Here is a 12,000-nt window from a genome sequence, read left to right on the forward strand (position 1 = left end):
TCTAACATGAAGAAGCCGAAATTGCGAGCCAATAAGAGTGAAGGATTTTAGGAAACTGAGCTAGAGGCTTTGGTCCACTATTACTTTAGTGGAAGAGGAGGGCACTCTGTTATGGCTTGTTTACTCTTTTAGATCCTTGTATGTTATTATAACTTGAGAGGTGTTAAGCCTGTTTATTTGCCTTCTGTCTGGTCTTTAAAAGTTCCTCCCAAAATACAATTTTTCATGTGGTTGCTATCTCAGAATAAGATATTGGTCATAGATAATTTGATAAAAAGAAGGATACCCAAACCTTTAGAATGTGAGAATTGCAAAGAAATAGAATTGGTGTTTCACTTATATTTTGAGATCATCCTGACAAAGCATCAATGGGCTGAGGTCCAGGTTAGTTTTTAGGTGCATATTCATGATTTCATTCCGTTTGTGTTAAAATGGATTTCTAACAAAAAGTATAACAACTGAACATAGTATCCTCTACAATCCTGTGGGGGTTGTGGTTGTTGAGAAATGACCTAGTGTTTAAACGATGTTCCTGGTTGAACATGAAACAGGTCTGGCTGTGGTTTTGAAAAACCTTCAATCATGGAGGCTGGTCTTCAAGGGAGAAGAATGTGTGATGGTGGACAGGTTAATCCAGCATATGTTGTGCAAGTTAAGGGCTCCTTTCCCTTTGGACACAATATGAGAGTTTCAAAGGAGATGGATGATGCTCCTGCCTGGGCTAGAGCAGCGGATGATGGAGGACACGGCGGTTACGGTTCCCTAGATCACTTACGCAATAACCCTTTGGAAGATGACGCGCTCCATGTGCTGAGAGGATGAGCTTCTAACTCCCTCCAAAGTTTCATCAGTTGTTGGAATAAAAGATTTGTTAGGTCATGTGTTTGTGGAGTGAAGAGCAAATATGGTTCTTCTCAACTGAAACGATTGGAGTATTGCCTTGTAGTTTAACTTCACTGCCTCGATGCCGTTAACTCAAGCTTTAAATCTGTTGAACTGGCTACCATTCCAACATGGTGTAGCTTTTAGAGTCATTGTTCTTTTCAAGAACGAAAAAGGTACCTACCTACATACTTTGTACAAACTTGCTTCAGAGGAAGATAGGGTATGGATTCGGTTAATGAGTAACAAATATCTTCATTCCAAGACTCTGTTGCTGACTTTGTCATCCAAGTCATGGAATGACCGTATGACTCTACCTTCTAAAAGGGATTGATGCGGACTAAAGTTACAAGTTGTGTTCTTTAATGGAGGTGCTTTTAAGGTGGGATATGGTGGTACCATGTCGTTCTTGGGAGGATAGTTAGCTAGGGGACGCGCCGCTAGCCTTATAGTATCTGCAACGAAAAGAGCCGTTCATCGACACAATATTAGGGATTGTTCACTTGAATATCCAATTTAGGAGCACTCTGATCAGAGATAAGACATGCTTGGCTTCATCTTGTACATAGGTCGATGACAGTCAACTTAGCTAATGAGCCAAATGCTTTTCAACATGGCATGCCACTCCAATCTTATGTTTTCCCTCAAATACGTTTTAAAAAGTCATGTAAAACAAAGAGGCCCTTAGGGCATCTCCAAATCGGACCTTAAACCTCCACTATATGTCTGGAGTACAGTATCCAGACCACTTTTGCCATCCAACAGGATTTGTAAATGTCCGCTTAGCAATCCGGGCGTACGGATTCCGATATTAAAGAAACAAACGTGGGGGCTTCGCCGGAGTCCGGACGTGAACTAAACTAATGACAGCATGGTCCCTCTTTTCTCTCTCTCTCTCTCCCTCACCTCCCAACCGTGCATGCATGATCCATCTATCCTCTCTCTCCTCCCAACCGGACATTAAACCACAAATATCCCACCACATGCATGGTCCCCATCTACTTATTCTCCTCCCGACCAGATACTTTGTGATTAGCATTGGATGACTCCCTCCCGCATCATGTCCGCAGACCACTTCCGGACATAAAAGCGGACATATATCAAAGACAATTGCAAGTTAGCTTTGGAGATGCCCTTACATGTTCCTTTGGCCTGAACAAAATATTTGGATCTTTTATGGAAAATGGAACTTAATAAAATCAAGTGATTCTTGTTAAACTCTTTGATATACATAAGACTATGTTTGGTTGCTGGGAAGAGATTCCAGGATTAAAAGGCACAGTTGTGATTTTCCTTGAAACACTGGAATCCATGGGCATTCCAAGGGAGATCCTCGACACCATTTGGCACTTCAGGTGCAGAATCTACCCCAGGGTAGGCCCAAGGAAAGGGACTGAATCCATCCCCATTGCGAGGGTGCGTTTAGTTGCAAGGGTGGCCAGGGATGGGTTGGGATCGTTCAAAAAAATAGACATGTTTGGTTATAAAGCACTTGAATGGTTCCACTCAAAAAAGAGAATATTCTCTAAAGATGCTGAACCATTGCACCCCAAGAAATCGGTCGAATCATATGGCCACCCATTGCATGCATGATCATGTGAGCATGACTAATGGTCCCTTCTTAAATAATTAGCTCATCTCTTATATATAGCCAACACATGAATTGAATGGTTCCATCCCAAAAAAATTGGGCGGTCCAAAACCTTCAACCAAACGCATCCTAAATGCCGCCGTAAGCTCTCCATGGGCGATTCAGCTCGTGGTTTTCCCACCCAGGGAAAGGAGGAGGATCCCTTGCAACAAAACAAAGCCTAAGGAGCATCTACAGCCGGAGTGGGCAAATTTGGCCTCTCAAACATCCGCGGACGAACCGGTCAGTGTTCGGGCGTGTCAGTTTTGGGTCCCTGTTTGTCCATGTACGCGGCCATTTGACCCACTTTTTCCCCTATACGTGCGGGCGCATGCATGTGACCGGTAGAGATGAAGAGAGAAAGAAAAAAAAAGGATAAAGATGGTCCGTGGTGGGCCAAATCCTATGTTACGGACACAGGACCACTGCCAAACATGCCCGGGCACTCCTCATATTGCCCTCATATATAGGCTGGGTACGAGGAGCTCATATTGCCCCCATATATAGGCTGGGTACGAGGAGTACCGGCAGCCTGGACGTTTAGGGAGGCTTTGTGGGGTTCGATTCAACTTTTTCTTCTCTCTTATGTCCGGCTTTGTGGGGTTCGATTCAACTTTTTCTTCTCTCTTATGTCCGGTCAATAATCCTGCGTCCGTCCAGTCTTGAGGAATCCGGTTGTAGACGCTCAAAGTGTTGATCGTCTTGGGAATCTCCATTCAAAACTGAATGCACTTTCCTAAGTCTCCAATCATTTCAGTTGAGAAGAACCATATTTGCCTTTCAGCCGGCAAAGTACTTCCTTCCTCGACCTTGTCCCATTTCAAGACAGAACTGCACACAGTACGCACATCAGCGTGCTTTGCCGCTTGAGAAAACGGTACACAGTAGGCACTCTTAAACAAACAACAATCTCATAACATTAGCCTGCTAAGATGAACCAACATGTCTGATTTACTAGCTCACAAGTTCCGTGGTTCAACCTGAACCAGCGATCAACATACACACCCAAGCGCTACGCCATAATGTCAAGCACACAAGCCGCGATACTTCTGGTCTTGGTAACACATATAGATAGACGTTTCAGGACATTTCACATGACGGCTTTAGTAATACGTTAACCTGTTTCGTGATAGCGAGTTCGGAGTGCTCAGACGCGATCGTCGACCTCCTCGTACATCTTGAGGATCTGCGCGCATGCAGCCAGAGGGGTGTCCTTCTCGAACCCCAGAGCATTCGCCAACCGAACGTTGGACGCGACACCGTTGTTGTTGTTGAGGAAGACAGGGGCCCTCTCCCGCCCAGCGACTGCCTTGGCACATGCCGTGTCCGGGCTGCTGACGAGGACAGACTCGCAGAGCTCGTGCTCGTGCTCGTCGGCCACGGGGATGTTGTAGGTACCGGTGTGGTCGGTGTGACCCTCGAAGCTGCATGTCTGGGCCCCAGTAGATCTCGACTTGCACTCAACTCTAACCTTCGCTCCTGTTGAAAGCAAGGATGGCATATTAGTGTCAGTTGGCAATCAAAAACAATAAATTCTCATGAATAGCAACTAGTAGTTGGTAATTTTGATAGATGAGATTTTATTCGAATGAGGTATTCGATAACCAATCAATGTTAGCTTCTCAAACATTCGGCCCTATATTCATATTACCATGTATTGTCACAACCACAAACTAATGGCGATTCAACTCTCAGCTCTAGCTCCTACTCCCTCCGTCCCATAATATAAGAACGTTTTTGACACTAGTAGTGTTAAAAACGTCCTTATATTTTGGGACAGAGGGAGTAGCATTTTACGAATGATTATTACCAAGCCAGTTAACCATAAAGATCCAAAATGAAGAACCAACCAAGGTAACTATAGAAGTCATAAAACAACTTTGTCTTGTGTTCTCGAGATGCATTGAACCCTAACGCTGTGTTCTATCAGCAATGCTGATTTCTAGCCCTCGCCTCCTCAGTGTGACAAATAGCCATGCTCATATGCAGTTCTGCGCTATTTGCACAACATGTACAGCTGCTACTAATGGATGGTTATTTAAGCAATGTTCAGATAATCGAGCAGGGCATTTGATCTGGCCCAGCTTTCGACAGACAAAATGTTTCCACTATCTACAAACCTAAGCATGGTTTATTGCCTGAATTGCCCCGTGTTATGAACAAACATGCATAATGATTTGTTCTTATTTAGGTAGGCCTCCAAATTTCACCCGAGATTGTGCAAGAACATTATAAAAGATGACCCAAAGTGGTCGGACCCTTCCCTGGACCCTGCGCAAGCGGGAGCTACATGCACCAGGTTGCCCTTTTTTACAAGATGGACTGGTGGTTTAAATTTTTACCATTTGAATAGATCTCTAGGCAATGTGATGATAGTAGTAGTGTGGGTACATGTGGGAAAGCCATACTCATTTCCTAACTAAGTTACTTAGCTGCTGCGATGAAGCCTAATGCTGCTGCATCACATAATCCATGTGCAATAATAGTTGCAACATTACAGTTACAAGGACCTATTTGCAAGTAGTATCTTGAATTATTGATCCATAACAACAGGGTACTCGTCCAAAATCTGGATACTATATGATACTCCCTCCATTCCAAAATACTTGAAGTTATAGGTTTGTCCTAAGTCAAACATTTTCGAACCTTATAATTTTTTTTTTGCTAATATCTACAAACTCAAACGTATACAATATGAAAATATATTATGATAATGAAGCTAATTTGGTGCTGTAGATGTTGGTACATTTTTCTATAAACTTGATCAAACATTAAGAAGTTTGACTTAGGACAAACCTAGAACTTCAAGTATTTTGCAACGGAGGGAGTAACTGAGGCTTAACTTGAATTGTGAACATATTTCTTTCGCTGTGACATGCATGCCGGTTCATTCCAGACTGTTTTGCATTTTGGCATGCCTTATAAGTAACTGCAGTTTTCTAGACTGTTGTGTTCCATTTCTTACACTGTTTTGTTTGCTAACGAAAAATTTAAAATGGATGGGAAAGGTTCAGGAAAGATGCACAAAATGAAGGTCAGTGTAGTGCTAAGATAAATTACATGGCATACTAGTATGCTTGTTTTTCTAATATGTTCTATTGCAAATGCCGAAAAAATCAAATTGCATGTATCTCACAATAGAAGTACAACCAGATAAACCGGTGAAGTCTTCTGTTTTTTTAGGAAAAACCGGTTAAGTCATGTAGCCTGTCAGCACAAAGATACTTAGTAGCCAAACACATAAGATATATTGTGATTCGACCACTAGCAATTTTATCAAGCAAAGAATCCATTTGCACAAAATCACAAAACAACAAACTTTGTACAAAGATAATCAATGCATACAAGAACAGTACTACAAAAGTTATAATTCTATTGACAATTTCACATAGGAAGGTGCCTGTACAGGTTCCCTTGAAAACAGTAGGTATGTTCACAGGATGTTCTTGAATGTACAATTAATAGTGGGTAATGATAGGTGAGCTGTATTTGTAATCAATCCAATTCACAAAGGGTTTTGTACATAAAGCAAAACATAATTAACACTAGCTATCTGTCTAAAAGTCCAACTTGAACCAAAATTAAATTGGTCGACCTGCAGACTAGCTAAATAACCAAATCATGTTAAGTTCGAGCGTTCTCATTTCATAGCAGGTTCAGTCTAGTCTTTATAAAGATTGAAGTCTGAATACTTATCTGTACATCACCTTATACTATCTGGTGTCAAGAATAACCTTTTTCTCAGTGAAAAACTGGAGAATTCATATACATTTGTGCTCATTAATGATACAATCTCTCTGCTGTTCAGATGAATGTGTGGTTTTGGTTCTTCTGGATACTGAGCCTATATTTTTTTTTACTAGAGTGTGCAGGGAACATGCCTGCGCACACCAGCATGTTGTGTGTGCATTGTGGGCATCCACTTTATCATTTGTCTGAAAAATGCCAACTTCAGATATCAAACACTAACGAACCCATCTGTAAATCGACTATATTCGGTTCAGACAGAGGTTTGTGTTCTGTATCGTTATTTAACAGAGAGCAGTAGGATGAGGTCCAGACACCAGTATCCAACAATGTCTGATTATACCGTTCCGAGTATGAACTATGCGATAAATGAAACCATCAACCATGGCCAGAGATCGTATGATATTAGATCTAGCACATGATATGAACTCAGTCTGCAACTCAGCGTACCAGCATCTTACTACATTTCACCCCGGCGCCGTACAGAGCCTGTAATAATTTCACGGGCATGGCGCATGAACGTTCGCATCTATCCAACCGTAAACTGTAAAAACACATCGGTCAGTTCATATCTTCACCACAAACTGCAAACATAACAAATGAGATCCTGCAAACTACTACTCGTAGACAATGCTAGTTTAACTTGTGCACAAAGTGATCATGAAGATCTAACAAAAGTTCCCACAGAAACGCAAATTAGTGCTGAGGATTCCAAAAACCATGCATCCAGCGTGAACCAACCACTAGCTACTTCCGCTACGAAATCAGATCGCAGGGGAAAACGAAGAGAAAGCAACCTATTTTTTCACCGTCTGGACGCATACTTGTTACTTGGTCCTATCAGGCAACATTTCTGGATAAACTAACGCCTTCTTTTTCGAATCAACTAACGCCTTTGGAGGAAGGAAAAGGAACGGTGAAACGACGGGGAGAGGCCGAGGGAGAGACGCGCTCCCGCGAAATCGATACTGGTACAACCGTAACGGATCGAGAGAGGAGGAAAGAGGCGGGTGCGGCGTAAGCACGTACCAGCGATGAAGGTGGAGGCCGGGGTCTCGAATCCGGCGCGGCAGGTGTCGCACCAGACGCGGCCGCGCACGACGAACTGGGTGGGGCGCGAGCGGAGGTCGCGGGAGGCGGAGGCGGACGACGCCGCGAGCGCGCACAGCACGGCAGCGAGCAGGAGGGAGGCGCGGAGGGACGCCATTGCCGCCGGCGGGTTGGGAAGCGAGCGAGAGTGGAGCGGCAGAGTGGAGTGGAGGATTGAGATTGCGGAGAGAGTGGAGTGCAGGGAATGATGGTCGCGTGGGGCCGTTATCGTGAGCGTTGGGGATCCGCGCACCGCGCGGTGGTGAGGGAGGGCTCGAGAAAATCTAGGGGTCTCGTTGCTTTGCCTTTTCTTTTTCTACTCGAAAGAAAAAAAAATGAGCAAAATGCACTGGCGGTACTTGAACTTGCGAAGAAAGCACGCTTTGATCACTATACTTAAAAATACGGCCAATATAAGGTCACTCAATACGACTAGATGTGATTGTCCGGTCACTATTCACCGTACGCCACTCGTCGCCGCTTCATTTGACCACTTGTTGACCAATCTGAGGCGACAGGTAGCGTTCGCGGGGGGTTCTACAGCACTTTGGGGTCCTTGTAAAATGACCAGCCCCTCTCTCAAATCCCCTCGCCCTCTCTCAAATCCCTAAATCCCTAGGTCGCCACCCGCTCGCCTCCCCTCGACGCCGCTGTCGCGCTCCCCTCCCCTCCACGCCGCCGTCGCGTTCGATCCCGCTCCGCTATGTCGACAAGCTCCATCGGGTCGGAGATGGGCGGCCATCCTGTGGTCGTGTCGTGCATCAAGTGTCCTTAGTGCCGCACGCGCGTCAAGTTCTACCTGCCGAACACGGAGAGACATGAAGGGTGGGTCTTCTACAAGTGCGTTAATAATCGAGGTAAGTAGTGTGATGTGCTTAGTTTTGGTCGTGGTGTGATTGGTTTGACATTTTGTTCACGATCTGGGTCTTTTTCTGCTTAGGTCACTTGTGAGTTCCGGTATTGGGAGCTCGAATATGTTGCTTATCTTGTTCAAAATCGCTACCTCGAAGGCAATAAGGCAGTGGATGCACTAGGTGCTGCAGAGGATAGGAGGGAAGAGCTGAATCGAGCAGCAAATGGAAGAGCAAGTTAGAGTGATCTACAGGTGCAGGTAGAATGCATGGAAGGAACGAAGAATGGGTTGCAGATGGAAAGGAGCAAGCATGGATTCTAGAGCAAGCATGGGTGATGTCGTCGCACGGGCGACATCCCTATGGCGCAGCTTCAGCCACGAGATGAGCCGCGTCTCCACGGTGACTCTCGCCCTTGCCCTCGCCGATGATGGTGCAGTGCGGTGCGATGCAGCCGACGATCGCCTTCTTCTGACGCCTCTCTCCTTTCCTTTCGTTATGATCGAAGCCGAACAGCCAGGGAGATGTGATGGATTCCTGACCAAAGCAGGGGTTTTCCTGCAAAAGTGTCGTGCCACCGTCGACCAAACGAGGGTTTTTCCTGCAAAAGTGCCGCGCCACCGCCCGCAAAGGCCAGCTGGCGCCTTCAAGTGGTCAACATGTGGTCAAATGAAGTGGCGACGAGTGGTGTACGGTGAACAGTCACCGTACACTCACGTCTTCTCGTATTGAGTGACCATATTAGATGCATTTTTAAGTATGATGATCAAACCGTGCTTTCTTCGCAAGTTCAAGTACCGGCATTTTACTCAAAAATGAATAAGAACACAAAAGAAAGGAAAATTTCTCTGGAGCAATGTGACGCCCCCGATTTGACCGTACACTAATCATGCACGCAAATGTGTACGATCAAAACCAAGGACTCACGGGTAGATATCACAACACAACTCTACAAATAAAATAAGTCATACAAGCATCATATTACAAGCCAGGGGCCTCGAGGGCTCGAATATAAGAGTTCAATCATAGACGAGTCAGCGAAAGCAACAATATCTGAGTACAGACATAAGTTAAACAAGTTTGCCTTAAGAAGACTAGCACAAACTGGGATACAGATCGAAAGAGGCACATGCCTCCTGCCTGGGATCCTCCTAACTACTCCTGGTCGTCGTTAGCGGGCAGCACGTAGTAGTAGGCACCTCCAATGTAGTAGGAGTCATCGACGACGGTGGCGTCTGGATCCTGGGCTCCAACATCTGGTTGCGACAACCAGGTAGAAGGGATAGGGGGAAAAGAGGGAGAAAGCAACCATGAGTACTCATCCAAAGTACTCTCAAGCAAGGAGCTACACTACATATGCATGGGTAAATGTGTAAAGGACCATATCGGTGGACTGAACTGCAGAAAGCCAGAATAAGAGGGGGATAGCTAATCCTTTCGAAGACTACGCTTCTGGCAGCCTCCGTCTTGCAGCATGTAGAAGAGAGTAGACTGAAGACCTCCAAGTAGCATCGTATAGCATAATCCTAACCGATGATCCTCCCCTCGTCGCCCTGTGAGAGAGCGATCACCTATTGTATCTGGCACTTGGAAGGGTGTGTTTTATTAAGTATCCGGTTCTAGTTGTCATAAGGTCAAGGTACAACTCCAAGTCATCCTATTACCGAAGATCACGGCTATTCGAATAGATTAACTTCCCTGCAGGGGTGCACCACATAACCCAACACGCTGGATCACATTTGGCCGGACACACTTTCCTGGGTCATGCCCGGCCTCGGAAGATCAACACGTCGCAGCCCTACGTAGGCACAACAGAGAGGTCAGCACGCCGGTCTAAATCCTATGGTTCAGGGGTCTGGGCCCATCGCCCATTGCACACCTGCACGTTGCGAGGGCGGCCGAAAGCAGACCTTGCCTAGCAGGCGTTCCAGTCCAATCCGGCGCGCGCCGCTCAGTCGCTGACGTCACGAAGGCTTCGGCTGATACCACGACGTCGAGTGCCCATAACTGTCCCCGTGTAGATGGTTAGTGCGTATAGGCCAGTAGCCAGACTCAGATCAAATACCAAGATCTCGTTAAACGTGTTAAGTATCTGCGAACGCCGACCAGGGCCAGGCCCACCTCTCTCCTAGGTGGTCTCAACCTGCCCCTGTTGCTCCGCCACAAAGTAACAGCCGGGGGCCGTCGGGAACCCAGGCCCACCTCTACCGGGATGGAGTCACCTGCCCCTTCAGCCCCCATCTCCGAACAGTATCATAAGTAATGTAACTGTGTAAAGTATTTAGTATATGCCCGTGATCACCTCCCGAAGTGATCACGGCCCGGTAGTATAGCATGGCAGACGGACAAGAGTGTAGGGCCACTGATGGAACACTAGCATCCTATACTAAGCAGTAGGATAGCAGGTAATGGTAACAACAGTAGTAGCAAGGACAGGCTATGCATCGGGATAGGAATAACGGAAAGCAGTAACATGCTACGCTACTCTAATGCAAGCAGTATAGAGAAGAGTAGGCGATATCTGGTGATCAAAGGGGGGCTTGCCTGGTTGCTCAGACAAGAAGGAGGGGTCGTCGGTGACGTAGTCGACTACAGGGGCATCAGCATCGTCACGGGGTCTACCGGAAAGAAGTAACGGAGGGGGAACACAATAAACAACAGAGCAATCAAAGTATAACATGGCAATGCATGGTGCTAGAGGTGACGTGACGCGGTAGTAAGTGATACTAGTGAAGGGGGAAACATCCGGGAAAGTATTCCCGGTGTTTCACGTTTTCGGGCAGGGGAGTCGGAGGGGGAAAGTTGCGAGTTTGATATGTTAGGGGTGCGTGGCGGACGAACGGGCTGCGTATCCGGGTTCGTTTCGTCGTTCTGAGCAACTTTCATGTACAAAGTTTTTCCATCCGAGCTACGGTTTATTTTTTATTAATTTTAAAAGATTTTAAATCATTTTAGGATTTATTTAATTATTTTAATTCGAAAATTAGAGGTTAAATGCTATGGATACACATAAGTGTACCCAGAGGTGTACACATGGGGCTGACTGGTGGGGACAGGGGGCTGACTCAACAGCCCAGTCAGCAGTCAAAGTTTGACTGTTGACTGGTCAACCTGACAGATGGGGTCCGTTGACTGGGTCAACTGCACAGTCAGCAGTCAACAGTCCTGTTGACTTAGTCGAACTTAAGTGTGGGTCCCACTGTCATTGACTGTTAACTAACTAACTATGTTAATTAGGTTAACTAGTGTTTAGGTTAAACTAAAAAGATTTAATTAAGTTAATTAATTACTAAATTAATTAATTAATAATTATTTTTATTATATATTTATTTTTAATATATATTTTTTAAAATCCTTTTTAAATAACGTTCTAGGGGTTGGGCCCAACATGTCAATGGCCCAGAGGTCTAGCGGTTTTGGGCACTGGTTGCGGGCATAGCCCGAACGGGCGCACGCCCAGGGGCGGGCAAAACCGACCGGCGGCGAGCGGGCGCAAGGGCAGCGGTGGCCGGAGCGATGGCGGGCAGGGGGCCTCGATGGTCGGGACATGCGGGCATGCGGGTGCGGGTGAAGCCGCAGCCCGCCTGGTAGCAAGGTGAGGCCGGAGCGGGTTCTGCTCGGCGCGGCCGGTACAGCCGGCCGACGCGGGCGGGGCCGAGCCATGGTCAGCGGCAGAAGGCAGGGGGGCCAGTGCGGGGGGCGGCGACGCATCGGCGGGTCGGCGACGCGAGGCGCGCTGCGGCGCCGGCAAACAGCGGGACAGCGAGCGGCAGTGGAGGGGACCGCGGCAAAACTGTACGG

The 12,000-nt window shown here is 46.5% G+C and overlaps 1 protein-coding gene across 1 annotated transcript; it reads right to left on the reverse strand.

Annotated features, from left to right (window-relative positions):
- Positions 1-3,406: 3,406 nt before the first annotated feature.
- Positions 3,407-7,571, reverse strand: LOC119317790 (pollen-specific protein C13-like). The gene is made up of 2 exons (XM_037592286.1): positions 7,289-7,571; positions 3,407-3,991 (listed from the first exon to the last, which is right to left on the reverse strand). The coding sequence occupies exons 1-2, from the start codon at positions 7,464-7,466 to the stop codon at positions 3,660-3,662; spliced, it is 510 nt and encodes a 169-aa protein (XP_037448183.1). The 5' UTR covers positions 7,467-7,571; the 3' UTR covers positions 3,407-3,659.
- Positions 7,572-12,000: the final 4,429 nt, after the last annotated feature.

Source organism: Triticum dicoccoides, chromosome 6A, assembly GCF_002162155.2.
Source record: "Triticum dicoccoides isolate Atlit2015 ecotype Zavitan chromosome 6A, WEW_v2.0, whole genome shotgun sequence".
Taxonomy (NCBI): Eukaryota; Viridiplantae; Streptophyta; class Magnoliopsida; order Poales; family Poaceae; genus Triticum; species Triticum dicoccoides.